Source organism: Juglans regia, chromosome 6, assembly GCF_001411555.2.
Source record: "Juglans regia cultivar Chandler chromosome 6, Walnut 2.0, whole genome shotgun sequence".
Taxonomy (NCBI): domain Eukaryota; kingdom Viridiplantae; phylum Streptophyta; class Magnoliopsida; order Fagales; family Juglandaceae; genus Juglans; species Juglans regia.
Genome location: NC_049906.1, coordinates 13,101,722 through 13,124,055, shown reverse-complemented (window position 1 = coordinate 13,124,055; position 22,334 = coordinate 13,101,722). Strand labels below are relative to the sequence as shown.

Here is a 22,334-nt window from a genome sequence, read left to right as displayed (position 1 = left end):
GGATCACGCCACACGTGTGGAAGGAAGCTTCGCTAGTTTCTCCCCAATTCCGTCGGTGTAGGCTGTGGCTTCCTACTACCATTATAAATGTATAAATAATAAAATCCACTGACCCAATCCGATCCTCATCTCTTGATCTCTTCTCACTATCAACGTCAACCTTCAGGTACGCTCTCAACTATACCTCTCTCATTGCCATCGCTTTTATTTTTCTCCACCATCGAAATTGGTACACCACTTCGATCGTTCTGATTCGTCTTCACCCATCTGCTTGTTCGTGGATTTTTTGAATTTTGGTCGAAGTTATCCAATTTGAACTTGTTTTCATTACCTGCAATGTTTTTTTACTGATTAACAATAATGGTGGATTTTTCATGGTTTTTATGGCGTTCCTTTTGTTAGTCTGTCAATTTGAAAGTATGCTTAGTTTGGCTGCTGAGAAACTGGATGAAAAGGAAGGAATTTGAGACTTATGACGCCTATTTTCTGCCATTTCGAACACTATGTCACTTAAGAGCTACTACTTAGAGTCACAAGTAGGGGTGTAACCGGTTCGGTCCGGTTTTGGACAAAATCTAGGACCAAATCGGTATGTATCGGTTTTGTATTTTTCAAAATCGATTACGCTCCGGTTACTTTCATAAACCTGTACCTCCGGTTTTGCCGGTTTTTTAGTTTTTTTAAAATGTAAAAAAAATATAATAAAGTGTTACTTTTTATAATAAAATGTTATTAATAATTTAATATATATATTATGTTTAAAACATATGATCAATTAAATTTTCATCTTTAGATTAAACTTTTATTTTATAAATTATAATAACATTATCTTATATATAATTATATTAATAACATATGATCAAACAAATTATAAATGTTCATATTTAAGATTAACATTTTATTTTATAATTTATAAATTAGAATATGAAATTATTTCATATGTATATATAATTATATATTATATTTAAAAATTTAATATATAATTATATATTATATATAAAACTTATATATATAAATATTTTGTATAATATATAAAATTAATTTATATATATATATTTTCCAACCTGTCCGGTCTGGTCCCGGAAACTACGGAACCGAAACCAGACCGGATCCGACCGGTTTTCATAATATAGGACCGGTTCAAAACTGGTTTTCTGGTTAACCGGTTTAAATTTACGCCCCTAGTCACAAGTAAGCTTTCGTTCTCTCAGAAACCCAATTATCAGAGAGTAATGTATCTTGATCTACCTATAAAGGATGACTTTTAGGATTTCAGGGTGTAGATAACTCTCTCCCCACAAGCAGCATCAATGGAATTTTAGCATTTTTCCTCGATTTTTTGCCTGACAATCTAATTTATCTCCAGTCAATGGGAAAGACATATTTCTTTTCCTTTCTAAAATTAAGAACTTAATTTTGCACTGTTTGGAACAGGATTTGGTTGTTTGATAATAATTTCCAATGGCTTCACCCACTCTAATCTCCGACACCGACGCGTGGAAGGACTTGAAGGTAACTGGCATGGTACTTCAGACAATTGTTTTTAAAGGCGAAGTGTATTTGAATGTATCTATAAAATCTGTGTATCATGTGGAAATGTTTGATTATGTAGGGCCATGTTGCGGAGATAAAGAAGACTCATTTACGTGATTTGATGGGTGATGTTGACCGTTGCAAGTCAATGACGATGTATGATTCTCCATTAGACTTTCTATGCTATAGTCAATCACACTTAGTTTTTCGAGAAAAGTGTGAAACATGGAGTATTTGGATGAATAATGGATTAATAATAAAGTTAATTATAATGCTATCAGTAACTTTTTTCTCTGCACATTCTCTATAGAGAGTTTGATGGGGTGCTGTTGGACTACTCACGGCAGCGTGCCACTCTTGAAACCATAGATAAGCTCTTCAAGTTGGCAGAGGTGGGTATTTACACCGTTTACTTTCTGTGATATTGAAATATAGCCTTTTAATTATCTTTACCTTTGTGTGAATGCAGGCTGCACATCTCAAAGAAAAGATTAACCGTATGTACATTGGGGAGCGTGTAAGTTGAAAATTTTTCCTTGGTTCACAGGGACTTGACAATTTACGTAACCTGTTGTTTGAACCTCCATCATCTGTAAAGACAAGGCTTCCTGCTAACTTAAACTTAATCTCACTCCATTAAATGTCATTTGGGATTTTGATGTTGTAATTCAAAACGGATGCTCCCAACTTAATTCGAATTAGCAAAAGCAATGTCTCCTTGCATAATATGGATTCCAGATGACCTTGTCCCATCTGATTCCTGGAATGGCCTGACTGAATAAACCATTCCAATTTTCTTGCTGGGCTTGAAAATCCGTTTGTACACTAGAAAAATAAATGACAATATGATCTGGAAGTTGGCCAACATTTCTTTTTCACCTGTAATCTAGTAGTACATTGTGAAATCCCGTCCAATATCTTCTCTATTATCTATGGTGTAAAACTGAGAATTGCTCCCTCATGTCATTTTTTGCATCATTTTGATGGTGCCTTCAGATAAACAGCACAGAGAATAGGCCAGTGCTTCATGTAGCCCTTCGTGCTTCGAGGGATGCTGTTATACAGAGTGATGGAAAGAATGTGGTTCCCGAGGTCTGGAAAGTTCTGGACAAGATCCAGGAGTTTTCTGAGAGGGTCCGCAGTGGTTCTTGGGTAATCCTGCTGTTCTTAAAAAACTATTTTGAACATTAAATGTTTGAAATGTTGAGTAACAGGAAAACTTTGGTAGGTTGGAGCAACAGGAAAAGCACTGAAGGATGTCATTGCTGTTGGTATTGGCGGCAGCTTCTTGGGTCCTCTATTTGTACATTCTGCTCTTCAAACAGGTTGGAAGTTGTTTTCCCTTGTAATCCTGTGCCACCGTTATGCACTCATCTTTTTGTGGAGATCTTATTCTTTTATATGTGAAATCTTTAAAGCTTATTAAACCACAAAAACCCAGTCAACATGTTCATGGTTTGTTGCATCTTAGAGCACTAGTACTATCTGCTCTAGCAAGGCAAAATTTGCCTAATTTTTCTAAAATTTTGTCAGCATTGGAGTAGGCATAGTACAAGCAAGATGCATTGGTGCTACTGTGCTTGTACATATATGTACGCCTACTGCTCTTAGCTAACTTATTTTTAATTATTTTTTTCTCTCTCTATCAAATGGTAAAATCTTCTATTTTTTTTTTCTCTTCACAGCATATACACGCAGACCCCATCTTCATCTCCTTTTTTCACTAGCAGTTTCACCTCCATTTATGCAGAGCCCTTTCTTTTTTTGTTCTCCTCCATTTCACCTCCTGCATTTTCTCTCATTTTCTCCTCTTTTTTTCTTCTCTGTTTCATCCACACCACATAGACAGAGCTCCCATCTTTATCGCCATCTCCTTCTTTCTTTTTTCTCCTCCGTTGCCAGCAAAATAAACTCCAACTGTTAGCTGCTGCTTCTTCAGTTGTTGAATTCTTCATCAAATTTTTATTTTCCTGGAGCAAGAAGTGGATGATGAAAGGGTTGAAGAACTCTGGTTTTGGGCTTGCTCCTTAACACCCGTTGGAAGAAATTAATCATAAAAGAAATAAAAGTTAGTATTGTAGTAGTATAGTACGAAAAGAAGCTAATCCAGTAATTTATATAAGTTAGCCAAAGTCCAAAAATAACCATCTTTAGCCAAATTTGGCCAGTTTTGGGCTAATTCGATGCTAATGCTCTTGCAGAACCAGAGGCTATTGAATCTGCAAGGGGACGCCAGCTGCGTTTGTGAGTATTTATATTTCACTATGATGTCCAAACTTTTTTTCTTATGATTCTTATTTTAGATGCCTTAATTATATATAAATGAGAAAGTCTGTTTGCAACCGGCCAGGAGAACCGCGGAGTATCCGCGACCCACTTGGCAAATTAGAAACAACGATGTTTCTATCTTCATCCGTCTTTGCCTAGCAGCCCTCTTGGCTAATTAAACTCTGAGTTGCGATTCATTTCCAGTGTCGAATGTTGCGAGGCTGTCGGAGTCGTAGCAGCCCGAGTTCCAATAGACCTTGTAGGTGGTGAGCCGAGCTTTGGGAGCCATGCTAGCGGCAACTCCACATGCGTAACCAAGGGTAGAGGCAGGGAAGACGTTGGTTCATTTTTCCGTTGGTGGACTCGTAGCCAAAGCAGAAGTATTTTAGCGCTGATGAGCTTGCAGTTGCAGGAGGAGGAAGAGAAGTCATTGGCAGCGACTCATCGGCCTTTCCACAACTGTGCCACGTTATTAAATGCAAAACATGAACAAAAGTTCAATACTAACCAAAATTATAAATTAGAGAAATGGCATTGTTCTAATACTATCTACCTTGTCAAAGAAAAAAAATACCATCTCCTAAACTCATCTAGGATGGTGAAGATACCAAATGTGAACCCAGATAGCAGCCTCAGACAAGAACATAGGGTGCAGATAATTTTTTTTTTTATAAGTAAAATAAGTATTATTAATCCAAGAATGGGCAACAACTGCCAATTACAAAGTAAGTATGTCCTATCTACGTAGGCACATTAGAAACTAAGAAATCATGAAGGTCCATGCCATTAAAGTCCACATCAATGGCCCAAGTACAAAGCATTCTGAAAAAGAAAACTTTTAACTCCTCCATAGATCTCTCTTTGTCTTCAAACATTCTCTCATTTCTCTCATGCCACAAGCACCACATAATACATATAGGGATCATCTTCCAAATCACTTTGATCTGATACACACCTCGGATAGAGGTCCAACACACCAATATATCCACTACAGATTCCGGCATAACCCATGCTATTTCCATCCTTTTAAACACCTCATTCCAGAGAGTCCTGGCTACATCACAATGTACCAGTAAATGGTTCACTGACTCACCTCCTCTTTTACACATACAACACCAGTCTGCAATGATTATCCTCCTCTTTCTCATATTATCTGTAGTAAGAATCTTGTCTAGTGACGCTGTCCACACAAAGAAAGACGCTTTAGGAGGAGCCTTGTGTCGCCAGATCCTTCTTCAGGGAAACTATACCTCCGGCGTTTGTGTGAGGACCTTATAAAAGGACCTAACAATGAAAACCCCTCTCCCTGCAGGACTCCACCACAGGCTGTCTTCATGCTGGATACTTGGACGACACGAATACAAGAGACTATAGAAATCTGCAAAACTCTCGATCTCCCAATCCTGTGCCGCCCGGTTAAAGTTGATATTCCAGTGAATACCCCTTACTGAAATTCCCATAACCTCCGCCACTGTAACATCTTTGGCACTTGCTATCAAGAAAAGTAAAGGAAACAAGTCTTGGAGAGCACCGTTGCCACACCAAACATCCTTCTAAAATCTAATCCTTGAGCTTGTACCCAACTGGAACCTAGTATGTTGTTGAAAGACCTCCCACCCTTTTCTAATATGCTTCCATAACCCCATACCATGTGCCCCTCTAACTTCTCTAGTGCACCAACCCTCCCCTAAACCACCATATTTCTTTACAATAACAATTTTCCATAAGGCTTCTGGTTCCTTGGTATATCGACACAGCCATTTGCCAAGGAGCGCCCGATTAAACAACCTTAAGTTTCTAATACCCAAACCTCCACTCGAGATAGGACGGCATACCATCTCCCACCTGACAAAATGAAATTTAAACTCTTCTCCTAAGCCACCCCACAGAAAATCTCTTTGCAACTTTTCAAGACGACCCGCCACGCTTGCCGGTATAGGAAATAATGATAAGAAATACGTTGGTAGATTAGAAAGTGTACTTTTAATCAATGTAATCCGGCCTCCTTTTGATAAGTACATTCTCTTCCACCCTGCTAGTCTCCTCTCTACTTTTTCAATCACTATATCCCAGATCGAGCATGCCCTTGAAGCTATACCCAACGGTAATCCCAGGTAAGTCATCAGAAGAGATGCTATCTTGCAACCCAATGTGTCTGCCAATTCCCTAATATTATGAACCTCTCTAATCGGCACCAGCTCGGATTTATCATAGTTCATTTTTAAACCAGACACTGCTTCAAAACAAAGAAAACAGTTAAATAACTTTGAAAAATTGACTAATCAAGCATCATCAGTATCGCTTCCACCAACTTGAGCTTCCTGACTTGCCATGTTGTTGCTTCCATTAGGACCCAACACCTTAAACCTGCTCAACATTAGAAATAACACGAGGGAGGGACTCAAGAGTTTTGGCTTCGGAGGGGGAAAACTTGGCAGAGAAGCCATGGAATATGTTGGAGTATGTGTGGATGAGACGGCTGGTGGTTTGTGCTGGTGGTTCCGTCCTCATTTTCCTTAATGCAAAGAGTGAAGACTCGTACCAGAGTTCATGGGTAGGGAAAATGGAAGGCTTGTGGATTAGTGCAGACCCAAAATCTGAGTTTTCCCTCCTTCCCGTTTATGGTTGCCCCACAGTTTCACGCGTCAGTTGCCCCTAGCAGTATTGTATATAAATATATAACTTTCAGCTTTTAGTTTTTCTAGTGTTGCCCGAGAATGTTGCTTTAGCCGCATTCTTAACTAGGTGTTTTCTTTTGTATACGTCTTGTATACTTGGGCTTTGCCTACATTTCTATTAATAAGATTTTTGCTTATCCACACTTGTGCTTAAGGGCAGCCCAATATAAATTGAGGCCTAAGGAAAAATTTAAATGAGTCATTTTTAATTATAATATAATAAAATGTAAATCATTATATTCCATATTTTTAAAAATTCTCAAGAAAATGAGGCTTTATTTAAAATCTTTCAATAAAAGTTTTTTGAATTTATATTTAATACAACAACTTAACATGAGACCTCATTGTAAAATTTTGTCTCAATTTAGCAAGATCTTAGAAAAATCTGCTTAAAAATATAAATTATTCATTGTATTAAATTTAAAATTTAGTATCATGGGGCCTTGCACACATTAAAAAATATAAAAAATTATTTTAAATTTTATTTAACGGAATGGTTTTTATATTTTTTTTTTCTTAAAAAATTAAAATAAAAACATCTCACTTTTATTTTTGGGGGCCTTGTATAGGTTGGGGCCTTGTATAGGTTGGGGCCTTAGGCAATGGCCTAAGTGGCCTTAACCTTAGGCCGGCCCTGTTCGTGTTAGAGATTTTAGAAGGACATCGTAGGACATAAGGAATTTTTTTCCTTTCTCTGAAGCAAACTGTAACATGTGTTTCTTGATTCTTATTCTCATGGTTGGCGGAATGGGTGTTGTGCTATTGATGTCACACTGTGATTATGAGTTCTGCCTAGAACAGTTACATATTTTAATGTTGACTATTTTCTTTATTATCAATCTAACCTTTTGTTTTCATCTGCCTGCAGTCTTGCAAATGTTGATCCTATTGATGTTGCTAGAAATATCACAGGATTAAATCCCGAAACTACGCTTGGTAAACAAAAAACCTTTTTATTTGTTTCTCTAACTAATACTGTTTAAGAGAAACCTGAGATCTACTTAAATCTCATCGAGTTACATTCTGTGGACCAAATCACTATTAGGTTTCTTCTGATATTTGCAGTTGTTGTGGTTTCAAAGACTTTTACGACAGCTGAAACTATGCTGAATGCCCGAACTCTTAGGGAATGGATTTCAGCTGCTCTTGGGTTAGTTCCATAATAAGACTTACTTCAAGGATATGGTGTAATATTGCTGTCTCGGGATTCTGAAGTTATCTAGATTTGATAATGGATGTGAACTAGTAAGGCAGATATGGGGAATAATACAAAAGAAAGTTTAAAGAATGTCTTTGAGACTGGTATATGATTGATTTTCTTTTTTCAGGCCCTCTGCTGTTGCAAAGCATATGGTAGCTGTGAGTACCAACCTTACGGTATGACAATCTTTCATCTCTTACACTTCACTGATTTGGCACCTGTGTCATCCCAACCTTTTATATATTCGTTTGGGTTCCCAAATATATATGTCTATTTATATATGTATGTTAAATTAATACGTTGGTACATGGTGAAAAATTCACATACATGTATTGAGGATGGCTTGTGCTTGCCGTTCAACACTTAGAAAAGAAATTTACTCTGGAAAGTTTGATTTATTTTTTCAGATTTTCTCATGATTATTGAGAAGGAAAAGAAAATACAGTTTTTCTTGTTTGTTCCTTACACTCAATGGAAATCATAATAAGCACATTAATCAACTCTGAAAGAGTTTGACTTTAGTTAATCTCATTTTCTTTTTCTCATGCAGCTTGTGGAGAAGTTTGGCATTGATCCTAATAATGCTTTTGCATTCTGGGACTGGGTCGGTGGCCGCTATAGTGGTAAGATATTTTCCTTTCCTCGGAGGAATTTATGGCTAATCTGGCGGTTAATTGGCAATTTTATTCCTGTCTGCAGTTTGCAGTGCTGTTGGAGTGTTGCCATTATCTCTCCAATATGGTTTCTCAGTTGTTGAGAAGTATGTAGCTTATAATCTTTTAACTTTTTTTGCAAGCATTTCTTCTCTTATGTTAGGCAGTACTTATTTAATTTTTAGATGGATTACTATAATTTATAATGGTTCGCCGGATAGTACTGATAGGCTAGCCTTAATAGGTTCTTTTGATTGAGTAAAAGGCATGCAACTTCATATTTTACAGAAAGAATACATATAAGTTAAGATTGTGCTTTTCTGTTCTTATTTTTTTAGGAATGTAATGTGCTTTCTACAGACTTTACACATAATATATCTATGTTTATTAGCTTTTAATTGTTTGATTTGCTGCTTGCTTTGCTTTAAAAACTGTAAAGTTTGGTGTCCAAATAATCCAAAACTCAAGTAGATATTGCTCTGAAAATTGTTTTAAAGTGTAATGCTACTCGTATCACTGCCAGCATAACACCCATGTAGCAGAACTGATATGGCAGGCATGCATTGGATGTTATTGTTTGATTTTAGAATTTCAAAATTTTTATGGGTAACGCATGCCTGCCACATCAATGTTATTATGTGGGTGTTATGTTGTGGTGTTACAAGTAGCATTGGTTTATTTTAAAATTTTAAATGATTTTGGTGTTGAATAAAATGTTGCATTATTTTTTTTTCAATTGAAGGTTCTTAAAGGGAGCCTCAAGTATTGATCAGCATTTCTACTCGGCAACCTTTGAGAAAAATATACCTGTAAGTGCCCTACTTATTACAGAGTTTTAATAGAGTTGTAGTTTTGTTTCACCAACTGTATACAGGATAGAATAACGATGAGTTAACACCCTAGTAATTATGAAACTGGCTAGGCTTCAGTGTCAGAATCAGTCAGTACTCCCAATGGTTGTCATCCATTCAATTTTTTTGGCCTCCAACAGGCGGGGGGAAGTTTATTCTGATGACCTTCCAATGTTGCACTAGTAGATAATTAATGACATGTTTAATAACATTGTGTCAGTGCTGCAGGTGCTTCTAGGTTTGTTGAGTGTATGGAACGTTTCGTTTTTTGGATATCCTGCAAGAGTAAGCACTCACCATCTGCTCAAGACTTTTCAATTGCCTTGTGTTAAACATTTTCTTATGTTTCTCCTTACATATCTATCAATAACACTTGAGACTTCCGGTATTCTTCCAGGCCATTTTACCTTATACCCAAGCCTTGGAGAAGTTGGCCCCACATATTCAACAGGCATGTGCACTAGAGCAGTCTGCTTGCTTTTTATTTCTGGGATCTGCCTTTTTAATATCCGTATACCTTCCTAATATAAGCAATTCAGGTTAGCATGGAAAGTAATGGCAAAGGTGTATCAATTGATGGTGTGCCACTTCCTTTTGAGGCTGGTGAAATTGACTTTGGTGAACCAGGAACAAATGGTCAGCATAGCTTTTACCAACTAATTCACCAGGTGATCTAGGTGTCTTTTACATATTGATAGTAAAATGATATTGATTATATAAATGCTTATTACAACTTCTGTTTGTCATTTACTACAAGTCTTTCTAACCTTTTTTCTTAGTTCCTAATAGCACGCTGGTATGTTAAATGCATTGTAGACTATCGTCTTTTGACATGAAATCATGTGTATGATTGTATGCTTAGTACTTATCATAAAAAAATGATTGTATGCTTGGTATGTAATTTGCTTTTGAAACCCCAAGGGGTTGGCCCAAGTGGTGAAGGCCTTGGTCTTGGGGTATCGCCCCCTTCAAGGTCCAAGGTTCAACACCTCATGGGTCCAAACAATCCTTTGGGGCCACACCCCCTGGTGAAAAATCAGTGATTTAGGAGTGGTTTGGATTCAGAGATGAGTTGAGATGGTTTGTGAATAGTAGAATAAAAGTTGAATTATTTATTATATTTTGTGTGGAAATTTGAAAAAGTTGTTTTGAAATTTGAAAAAGTTGAATTGTTTATTATATTTTGTGTGGGGATTTAAGAAAGTTATAATAATGAGATGAGATGAGTTGAGATATGTTGAGATGGGTTACGAATACAAACGAGGCCTTAACCAATTCCGTGTAGGGAAACTTCCAAGGGTGCTGTGCATGGAACCGGGCTTTACTCCGCAGGGGTGGGCCCAAAGGGCCCTGCCTTGGAGAGGTTCCCCGACATAAAAAAAAAAAAAATGTAATTTGCTTTTGAGTTTTAACCAATCGATCTTGATAACTACCGCAAGCACGGAAGCTCTGATGCCTTAGTTGTAATAAGTGCTCTCAAATCCAAGAGAGAACCAAAGCTTTAAAGCATATAACGGAAATACTACTTTCTGAGACTGCATTCACTTATGGAAAATGATAGAGCCACCGCTAGTGGCTCCCGCTGGGAGTCACCACTGGCTCTATCATGTGTTTTTTGATTTTTTTTTATAATTATTTTTATATAGATTTTTTTAACAATTTTAAATATTTAAAAAAAATAAAAAAAATTTATAATATTATTAAAAAATACTTTTTTAATCATGAAGTAAAAAAAAAAATATTTTTTTATTTTACTTCATAATTAAGGAAGCATTCTTTAATAATTTTTTTTACTTTATGATTAAGGAATTGTTTTTTAATAATATTATAAATTTATTTTATTTTTTAAAAATATTTAAAAATATTAAAAAAATTTCTATAAAAAATAACTGTAAAAAAAAATACATCAAAAAAGTACATACTAGAGCCGGCGGTGGCACCCAGCGGGAGCCACCAGCGGTGGTTCTAGCAGTACTCTTCACTTATTATGAATGCTTGATGGTGTTTTTTTTCATAAGCATTTGAGAAAGAGAGATGTTGTAGGAATGGGCTGGTGCTGAATGGGTAAGCAAAGCATGGAAGTATTGATTGCCTTATGCTTCAGTGTGAGGTGGCTAGGGATTTATGGGTGTCAATATTCCTTACCTTTGGGATTCAGTGGGTCATGCCCCAGGGGTGTTGTATTTGTTAGCTTGTTGGTGAAGTCCATTCGGTTTTCACAGCTATTTTGGATGTTTGGAGGATGGTTCCCTTGTGTTTGATGCTGAGTATTTGGCAACAATTTATTGTTCAAACCTTTGAAGTTTGTGACAAGATGATGTTTGAATTCAGAGCCATTATATTTAATTTATTTTATATTTGGATTGAGCTTCTGTTTTCAGAATTTCATGGAATTGTGTTCTTTTCTCTCTCCTCTAGTTGGCTAGTTGTTTTGTATACTTCTTGTGTACTTGAGTTGCACCCCTCCACGCTTTAGATTGCCTTATTGAAAGGGTTTTCACTATCACTAGAGCGCATGCGGGTGTTGATTTTTCCCAGCAACAAGATGTTATATTTGCTTGCTGACCTATATCTAATCGCCACACTACAACTTATCAAAAAAAAAAAAAATCTAATCGCCACACTACAACTGTCTTATATAGTTCTCAATGGTCTTTACCTTCTGTTGGCCTGACATTTGGATGTGTCAGACATAGACTAAGTCAAATTCAATTCAAACGTAATCATTTATGGACTCTGAGCTATCCTTTTTGGGGGGAGGGATTTGTGATGGAGATGTTTGATCATGACTTGCTTTTGATTCTTGGCTCAACTGTGGAGTACTAGATGTGATAGCAAACATGCCTCCAATATGCACAAATTGATGATAAATATGACTAGTTAACTCATACAGAGAAAATAGATGCAAAAATGGGGAGCAACAGGTCTTGTTTTTAAAGAGTTGAAGTTGGGTCATCATATTATTTTTCCATAAATTATATGGAGTCAGAACATATCAGAAGTGCTTGTGATTGTAACATTAAGCAATTGTCCCCCACTGATATCGTTGAATTCTGTGTTAGACAGCCTCTGTTATGGAAGTCTAAATGTGGGTAGTATCTTGATGAGCCTAAGCCCCACCCTTGTTTTCATAAATGTTCTGACTTCGCACTCTAAATGCACCATAAAAATTAAACTTTTTTCATCTATGAAGGAATGTGTTTTTGACATCTTGTGTCACGCATCACTGAACTTTACTTCAAATAACTGTCTTGTAATCTATAAATTTGTCAAGCGTTTTTTCTTTGGACATTCAGGGACGTGTTATTCCTTGTGATTTTATTGGTGTTGTGAGGAGTCAGCAACCTGTCTACCTGAAAGGTATCTAACACCAATCTTGTTGAAGCATATTATCATCAGTGATGGCTTGTTTGAAGGTCATATTCCTATGCTTTGATTTAAAGTGCTGCAGTATATAATATTGCATTCATTTTAAATTCAGGTGAGCCGGTGAGTAACCACGATGAGCTCATGTCTAACTTTTTTGCACAGCCAGACGCCCTTGCATATGGAAAGGTAGGTTTTATGCTTTCTCCTATTATGGATGTTCCTTTAAGGAAAATTTGGCTAGTAACCCCTTGTGCTCTGCTCAAATTGAGATTCACTCCTGCTTTCTTTTAAGAACCCTGTGCTATGACTAATTTTGGATTAGGCCCTTTAGAAAAAAAGAGAAGGTTGTGGGGGGAGGTCTCCCCTTTCCGACAGGCCACCCCCGTGGTGGCTGAGCTTAGGCCACCAGGGGGTGGCCGGATTCGGTCACCCCATAGTGGCCATATTCAACCACCCACATGCAAGTGGTGGATTGAGCTGCAGCATGGGAGTGGCTGAATCTGGCCAAAACGGGAGGCCAGAGTTATGGCATAATTTAGTGGCCAGACTCCACCTAGTGGTCCTTGGGGGAGGGGGGGGCACCTCCCCTCCCAGCCTTTTTCTCTTTTTTTTTAGTTTTTTTTTATGAATAAACTATTTTAATTTCATTTTTTGAAACAAAAAAATAATAATTATCCATGTGGGAGGCTGTGGTGAGACTGCCACGTGTTTTTAACCAATGAGGGTGGACATAATTTCTAATGGAAGGGCCTGATCCAAAATTTTTCATAGCACGGGGTTTAAAAAAAGCACCAGGGTCGAATCTTGAACAAGGCAAAGCACTGGGCGTTATTGACCAAATTTGCCCCTTAATTTACCAATAAAACACTGATGTTCTTTTAATTTATAAAATAAATTATGTATCATAAAAAAAGTAATATAAAGTACTCCAGAGAAAATATGTGTTTTCTTATATTATCAACTTTCATTTTCCATCCCATTTGCCAACAAACCTAAAGAAGAGGAAATTTCTATTTTGTATCCGAGTGTCTAATCAAACTGCATTTCCATGTAGACCGAAGAGCAGTTGCGTAAAGAGAATGTTCCACCAAATCTTATTCCTCATAAAGTGAGTTTCTTTCAGCTTCTATATTAATATTTGATTTGCAGTTGACTTGATACTCACTGTTGCTTCATGTTTCAGACTTTTTCTGGCAATCGGCCTTCTTTCAGCCTTCTGCTCCCATCATTAAATGCTTATAATATTGGACAGGTTTGAGACTCCTTGCTGTTTCTTCAGTTTCTCATTCATGCCTGATTGTTCAAATTCCTTAATGATTTTCAACTTTTGTAATGTCTTCTCTCTGCTAGAATGTCACACAATGAAGTTAGATGGTCAAATGAGAGATGTTTTGCAATTTAAATGGTTAAATCATTACATTCTTATAAAAAAAAAAAAGGTTGAATCATTACAAATGGCAATTTTCAGGATGAATGAAGTAACTTAGATTTAGTTGACTATTGTGGATATGCAACAGTTTTCATACCAAGAATTGTAACTGTGTACTTTGATCTTGCTCATTGTAATTGAGGAACAAACTTAAGAAAATTAGATTCCTGCTACGCAAATCTTTCATGTATTGATGTTATGTTGTGCCTTTGTAGACCATTTCATGTTATTGAAATCACAGCCTAAAGTAGCCCCTGATATCTGGGCATTGCACTCCAAAAATGCTAATATTAGCCCCCTACCGTTGCAAAATGACTTTCTCATGAGTACATTGCTTACAATCCATTATTCTAGTTCTCCATTATTTTAGTCAGGGGTTCATTGTTCTACACGGTATTTAATTGAAGATTATGCCACATCTGACAACATGTGTGTTTATTGTTCTCCAGTGGTAAATGCAGTATGAATGTGGTTTATTGGCATTATTAAGTTCTTAGAGAATAAGATGGTGATGTGAAAACGTTTTGCCTGTATATGAAAACTACTTCTTTTGACTGACACCACAACTTCTTGCTTGTGCTTTTCAGTTGTTGGCCATCTATGAGCACAGAATTGCAGTAGAAGGTTTCATATGGGGTATCAATTCTTTTGACCAATGGGGAGTTGAGTTAGGGAAGGTATGTGTGGTGACCAAATCAATCTCATCATGTTTTTTCTCCACCTCACAGGTTGGCTGTTTTATGATAGACTATTTATCCTCTGTGCTGATGGTAGCCTTTACTGTCGGCTCTTTTAGCAATTTACAGTTAACCAATTTTTTTCATATTCCTTAAGATACAAGGGTTATATTCATGAATGCAGTCACTGGCTACTCAAGTCAGAAAGCAAATTAATGCATCTCGTTCAAAGGGAGAACCAGTGGAGGGCTTCAACTTTAGCACTACGACACTGTTATCAAGATATCTAGAGGTATGGCTTATCATCATCATGTTGGGAAAAGGGAACAAAGAGAAAAGAGAGACAAAATAATGGATTGAGAAAATAGAAAGTCAATTTAACAATTCTGGTAAATGAGTGATACTGCTTTTGTTATTATATGACCACAAAGTTAGCTGAATATTGTTCTCAAAATGAGTTTGAATTTTAAAGCGTAATGATTTAGAATCATGTTTGAGGCAGGAAAATGTTTTTTAGAACCATAATAATTGTAACACCCCAAGTGGTTATGTTTCCCATTGATTGGGTAAATTATGATGGAATCTGCACGGTATCAAGTCCCACATTGATTCTTTAGAAGGTGAAACTTGTTACAGAGATACTTTTATATTACAGAGATACTTTTATAGAGATACTTTTATGCTTTCCATATCTAGATAGTATATCAGATAAATAGATAACGTGTACAGTAAATAGACTCTTCGTATACCGTAAATAGACTTAACGTGTAAATAGCAGCTAACGTGTATAGTAAAACCAGCAGCAATTAAGCGCTGGCTTCAATGCTCGGTTGTAACCCTTTTCTATATAAATGAAGGAAAACAGTAGAAAGAGGTATTCAGACCAATATTGACAAAACTGAGTTGTATAAATGATTTCAGGAACTTCAATTATAACTTTTTTTTTTATAGGATCAATTATAACTTTTTAATTAGTTCTTTTAGAGTGCAAGCGCAAACGGTATTAGTACAAAGGTTATTTGTTGCTGTACATCACACTGATTTTCAAGTTAGACAATGCATGCATGATCATTCTATGATGGATTAAGGTCAAACACTTATTCCGATCAGTATAGGAAGCTCATTCATTTGATGTTTAAGTTTGCGTCCAAAGGAATAATGTTCTAGGTTTGATTTGTTTTATATATAACACTGACAACTAGGAAGAATGTTATCTTCAATTTGTCTCCAATTTCTCATAATGAGAATGCATCTACAATGTCAACACGTGATTAAATTCTTACTGACATTGTAGCCAGAGGTATTGAAAGAGACTGTAGCTTCCAAGTAGTTCAATGTTAACACCCACCCGATATTGAGGGGCAACCGAACACATTGGAGGTAGAGTACTGGTTGATGCAAATTGAGGAGCTTATGAAGATCTTGATCTGCACTGATTAGTGGAGGGTGCAGTATGCTGGCTTTAAACTGACCACCAAAGCTAAAAGGCGGTGGACATCTAAGAAGAGCAATCTGCAACAAGAGTTCGGTTGAATGATGTTAGTTGAATTGTGAGAACTTAAGAAGAAAATTAGGAGTTCTTGAACCTAGATTTTGTTCAACCTAGTGCTACTAATGACATTTGTGAAGAACGATGGGACGATGCGGCTATGTGTCTAGTGCAGAGAATTGAATGAGGTCAACTTTCCTCTGCCTTGTATCAACAAACTATTTGACCAGCTGCAGGAAGCTCAAGTATTCTCTAAGATTGATTTTAGCTCAAGTTATCACCAGTTGAAGATTAAGGCAGAAGACGACGTACATAAGAAAACTTTCAAGGCAATATGCTTTGAATAGTACACTTCAGTTAAACTAATGTTCCAGCTGCTTTCATAGGTTTGATAAATAGGGTGTTCCTGGAATTAATTGATTAGTTTGTGATGGTCTTTATCGATAATATCGTGTGCTCAAAGAGTCGTGAGGAACTCAAGTTTGATTGTGGATTGTTCTTTGAATCTTAAGAGAGGAGAAACTTTAAAACCGAACTCAAAAAATGAGTTCTGGTTTCACTTAGAAGTACAATAATGGAAAATAACAGGAGTCATTTTTTCTCTAAAAAAAGGTTCCACTTTCAGCTTCCCTATTTTCTAAAATGAGGTGTTTGTAGAGCAGTGTTGGCATACCTGGGAGTTGTGCTAGTGTGACAATTTTTAGATAGTTCGTGTTCCTATAATTTGGCACTGTAACTAAAGTCATATCCTACTTTTGCAGGCGAGTGCAGAATCTGCAGATGCCCCTGCTAATCCTCCGACTACCCTTCTGCCAAAGATATAATTGCTTTTGCTGAGAACTTCTGGGCTTTCAAGTTGGGAGAACTCATGGCATCAACCTCGTGTGTTAGCTGTTGTATTGACATCCGTTTAACTTCTTGTCAATATCGAGTCAGATGAGCTCTTGATATCAACCTAATAATCGGTACCTTCACACGTGATTTTGCCATTGTTCTCAATATAAACTGCTTTGTGTGGTCTCTTCAATAAGTTCAATAAATATGTGTGTCATCTACTTTTTGGTTATTAAGATGAGACTACTGGAAAGATAGGATGACCATAAAGGTCTCAATAAACGCTACATTTGAATCTCAGTATTTTGGAAACCGAGTTGAGTGATGAGTATTCGTAAATTTTACTGCAAAAGCATTGGTGTTTTTTTTTTTTTTTTCAATGAGCTGATCCTGAACTAATTCCTCACAGATTATCTGATATAGTCAATTGTGGACAGGGCACCTTTGTTAATTTGCACATTTGTATAATTTGTTTGTGGGTTAGGAAGTAGGGGTGATACCTGCATGGTGCGGGGCGGGGTGAGGCGGACCCTTCCCCGCATCCCGCCCCACACCGCACCATGTGGGGTAAGGGTTTTCAACCCCGCCCGGTGCCGGAGGGTGGGATCGAAACTGCACCCCGCGGCCCACCCCTATTAGGAAGTCTAGACCTTGTTGCGATGTAAGACAGTTTCATAAAGAAAAATGCTACTTTGTCCACTCAACTTGCTTCCTCATTTTGACACATCTTATATTTTAATTTTTTTTCTTTACTTAATAGTTAAGGAAGTGATTATTAGTGTATTGTTATTTTTTTTTAATATTTTTTAAAAATATTTTAAAATGATACAAAAAAATATGAATAAAAAAAATTAAAAAAAATGAAAATTCGAATTTGACCTAACGGTCACTTGAGCGATGTTATTCAAGTAGCACCGCTCTTTTTCATAAATATGAGTATATGTGAATGGTGTAAACTTTTTTAAGATTATGGTTTTATAGTGTTTTAAAAAAGTGGTAGGACCATTATAAAATATGTTTAAATATAAGAATGTTTTAGAGAAATTCTGATGATGAAATAATAAATAATATGAAAATTTTATTTATTTATTTATATTAAAAAAAAAAACAAACAAACTTGAAACGTAAGGGACCCCGGTACTGCTACCACAGGGTGGCTAGCCTTGGGGTCTGCCCTATAGCTGCCAGGGTGGCCCAGATTGTGCCATCGGCAGTTTTTTTAATTAGTTTATTTTGAAGATGAATTTTTGAGTTTTGAATGTGAAAAAATGGACCTTTAACACCATAGATATTTGGATAAGACCATCTTTGACTGAAAACCCATCTCCGACTTTATAATCTTACCATCCAAACAGGGCCTAAACAACCTGTTTATAATCCACTCGGGTTCAAGTCAGTCCAAGATGTCATAGTCGTATCACATATTCATGGGTGCGAACTGCTCCTTGCACCTGAAATTCACTTGACCCTCCTCAAGTCTGGCATGCATATGCTTGACTAATTTTCTAAATGAAATTGGTGAATAAGGGCTTACTCATATTTTGCATGGACAAGGGTTTAAGGTTAAATCAATTTCTCCCCTTTAAAGGTTAAAAGGCTCCTCCCCCATCTTCCACTGGTTCCACCACACACCGGCCTCCAGTTCCTGTGAGATATTCTCTTTTTGTTCTGTAATTCCCTCTCTCAAAGAAGCATTAGAAGAGTAGTTCTGTGGTTTGAAAGACATAATAAGCCCATTTGTTCACGCGTGTTTATACATACACACAAATGCATATATAATTTCTTTGCAGATACTAAAAGAGCAATACCAGAACACTAGCTCACTACCTGTTCGACAAAATTAGTCAAAGACCAAATATCATCCAATTTTATCCGTGCAACAAAGAAATAAAACAGGGTAAATGCAGCAAAGCCAGAGGCTCATACGCCTGTAGACCCGAACCCACCATCACCTCTTGCAGTTGCATCCAAATCCTCAACCTCTGTGACTTCGGGGGTTATTATCTTCTCAATTATCAACTGCGCGATCCTATCGCCAGCTTTCACCTCGAAATCAATGTCAGAATGGTTAAACAGTATGACTCCAACTGGACCTCTGTAGTCAGCATCGATCACGCCAGCACCCACATCAATCGAATGCTTCCATGCCAAGCCCGATCTCGGTGCTACAGATCCATAAGAACTCATTTCAATTAACAAGAGAAATATATCTGAGAAAGAAAATAAGAGAGATAGTGAGTGAAGCCTCTCACCTAAACGAGCGTAGGTTCCTTCAGGAATTGCAATGCTCAGATCGGTTGGAACCAGGGCTTTTCCTCTTGCAGGCACCTTGACCTCCGTTGCACTGCACACAATATCGACAATGATTAAACGATCAGAACTAGCAACACATTCTTTCTTCTTGCTTTTGCATGAAACCAATGAAAAATAGCAGACTATTTACCTAGAGAGATCGTAACCCGCGGAGAGAGGGGAGCCTCTGGAAGGCAAAACGGCTTTCTTGGAGAGCTTTTTCACCCTCAAGTATGAATTAGGCTCCCCTGGTATGAATGATAGATGCACTTGTAAAATCCAAATAATAACCACATCCTTCACATATATTGGAACTTCTACAAAATTTTCATGACTTCCAAAAAACATATAATATCACAAATTTTGTCACCTTCACGAATGGAGACAATATTCATTCCTTTAAGATTTCAAATGAGCGGTGGCATAGAAAGAAAGGAAGGACCGGTCGGCATTTTGAAGATCGAGAAAGGACATTGGATGAACTTAAATGCCTATTTTTCAATACTTTGTTCCTACAGACTGTAGCTATAGATTTCAATGGACTAATCTTTCATGATTTCCTTGTATCTACTACTATTTCTTAATTTCGTATACAACTCGCGTACTTGGGTATGCCTATTCTTTATTATTAATAAAATCTGATCTTTCCAATGCAAATGCTGAGTCGCCAATCTCCTCGACTTACAAGGAGAAAGGGGCCATTCAGTGAGCAAGTAGAGATAACCGAAAGTACAAGGTTTTCCAAACAAAAATGTCAAATAAATAGCTTTTAACCATTAGGCCTTTGAATGTTTTAACTAAAGCATTCATCATAAACAATGTCAAAGCATACTAGTTATTTCCGTCCTTCTTCCATGAACCAAACGGGGAGCTGCGCAAATGAAAAACGATAACAGAGAAATGCATTACCGAATATAAACAAGAACCCTGAGAACGAAACAAATACACAAAGCCCAAGCCAAATGCATACATTATTTCCCACTAACCACGGTCGAGGCACTCAGTACGAGAAACTGAACACGAAAACCCCTTCGATTCGAAAGGAGATGAAATACCTTTGGCGATCTGCTGGGGAGGCGTGACGGAGAGGTGGTGGCGGGGATCGGAGTCAGTGCTGTCGGCCATGGATGATTGACAAGAGTTGCAGATAGAGAGAGGGAAACCCTTGCTTTGGATTGCGCCTTGAAGGAAGGAGGGAAAAAGAGGGAATGCGATTGGAGGGGAGAGGGAAAACATAAAAATCCAAGGGGGTGTAGGTTAAGGGGTAGTTACTCAGCAGCTCACGCTAGTAGTAGGGATTGTTTGCTATATTCTCACGCGCCGTAATAGCGAGTGGTTGTCACGAATCCGTGTTTGAGAACTGAGTAGGTTGCTTTGACGTGTAGTATTCGCCAGTCTGTGTTTGGGAATTTGGAGGGAATGCCAATTATAGGAGGGTGCGCAATACGCGCCAAAAGAGCCTATAGAGATATAAAGGTTGCTCTGCTTATATTATTAAATTTAATATATATATATATATATAAAAGCATCTCCCTATATTAAAAGAGTCTATAGAGATATAAATAATAATCAACAGTATTTTATGTTTGACAATTTTTTTTTTCCATCAATCCCCCGGCAATCCATGATTTCTTTTGTTCTTTTAGTCATGATTTTAGTTCTTCATTGGGTCTCAAGTATCTGGTTAGGTATGATTTTTTAAATCTTCTTGTTTTACTTCTGCATCTTATTTTTGTTAAAAAAATAACATTTTTGCATGTTCGTTTTCTTTCTACATTTTCAACAAAAAATCATATTTCTGCATCTTTGTTTCCGTTTTTCCCCTATATGAATGCAGAAACAAATCCAATGCTTACCCAATGGATTTCAGAATCTGTTACTTCCTTTCCTTCGTTTAAATACTTGATTTAGTTGTGGGTTTTTGATTTGAAGAGAGGGAGTTGCCATGAGAGATGGGTTCATGCGTGAGAGAAGGGGGAGGAGTTAGGGGTGGTTGGAAGAGCATGGGGTAGTTGCCGGAGAAATGGAAGCTCGATGGTGGTGGTGTTGTGGCGTGGGGATAGTTTACTACGGTAGTATGGGGAGAAACCGTGTGAAACCCATTCAGGAGAGGGAGTTGAGGGGAGAAAAGGGTTGTCGTGGGGGCTTCGACAGTGGCTTGGGTCTATGGAGGTGGTCACCGGAGGAAGATGAGCTTAGTGGTGGTGGTGCGGTGGCGTGGGGACGGCGTTCGTCGGCAGTATGGTGGAGAAACTGTGTGAGACCCATTTGATAGAGGGAGTTGCTGGGAGAAAAGGACTATCGTGGGGGTTTCGACGGTGGCTTCGGTCCATGGGGGTGGTCACCGGTGTGAAAGGGAGCTGCTGGTGACCGACGGTGGCTGAGTTGCTTGGAAAGGAAGAATCGACTAAGGGGGTTGCGCACTGCTAAGAAAGGGAAGAGAAAGAAAGGGGGCTATGCACGACTAAGGGAAGGGAAATGAGCTGGGCTAACCAGACACATTGAAACCCAAAATTAATTAAAACAATAACAAAAATATTTAATCATACATATTATGAAGCCTAAACCAGACACATAATTAATGATCCAGATTTGAGTTCAATATGGCATTTTAGATGAACTTTGAATAGATAAATACTTTTGCATGATTGGGTTTTAGATAGAAAGAAGAGTGTGTTCTTGCTTTCTATTAGCATATCATATACACAAACAGCCAAACAAAGCAAATGAGTGCTTGACTATGCAAATGAGAAGGAATTATTTTATTACACAAAATAAAAGTAGAGAAAAATTATTCATCTGATTCAAGTACTGGGAGACTGTGGAAGTGAAGAAATGTAAATGAAACAACAATAAGCATACTGGTTTTGCAATGAAAATGTGCCTTTGGCATATTAAAAATGAGTCATGCTAGGTTGTCGCCTAGCAATGACCGCTGAGCTTGCCGCCTAGCACAAATTTTTATTTTTATTTTTTTTTCTTCTTTTTCCTTTCATATTTTATTAACATATTTAAATTTTTTTTAAAGAAAAAATCCATCAATACATTAAAAGTTACTTC

General features: G+C 37.3%; 2 protein-coding genes across 2 annotated transcripts; one reads left to right on the top strand and one right to left on the bottom strand.

Moving 5' to 3' along the window:
- The first annotated feature begins 45 nt into the window (after positions 1-45).
- LOC108995559 (glucose-6-phosphate isomerase, cytosolic) lies at positions 46-17,345 on the top strand. Its single transcript, XM_018971142.2, has 24 exons — positions 46-166; positions 1,435-1,512; positions 1,613-1,689; positions 1,844-1,925; positions 2,003-2,050; positions 2,530-2,685; positions 2,762-2,858; positions 3,735-3,777; positions 7,348-7,415; positions 7,545-7,629; positions 7,808-7,856; positions 8,231-8,303; positions 8,380-8,440; positions 9,076-9,142; positions 9,413-9,469; positions 9,582-9,635; positions 9,724-9,852; positions 12,481-12,544; positions 12,666-12,739; positions 13,608-13,661; positions 13,737-13,805; positions 14,570-14,659; positions 14,844-14,951; positions 16,910-17,345. The coding sequence occupies exons 2-24, from the start codon at positions 1,462-1,464 to the stop codon at positions 16,970-16,972; spliced, it is 1,719 nt and encodes a 572-aa protein (XP_018826687.1). The 5' UTR covers positions 46-166; positions 1,435-1,461; the 3' UTR covers positions 16,973-17,345.
- A 1,351-nt stretch (positions 17,346-18,696) lies between these two features.
- LOC108995523 (deoxyuridine 5'-triphosphate nucleotidohydrolase) lies at positions 18,697-20,527 on the bottom strand. The gene is made up of 5 exons (XM_035690603.1): positions 20,330-20,527; positions 20,107-20,145; positions 19,426-19,522; positions 19,235-19,326; positions 18,697-19,147 (listed from the first exon to the last, which is right to left on the bottom strand). The coding sequence occupies exons 1-5, from the start codon at positions 20,508-20,510 to the stop codon at positions 18,903-18,905; spliced, it is 654 nt and encodes a 217-aa protein (XP_035546496.1). The 5' UTR covers positions 20,511-20,527; the 3' UTR covers positions 18,697-18,902.
- Between the last annotated feature and the right edge of the window lie 1,807 nt (positions 20,528-22,334).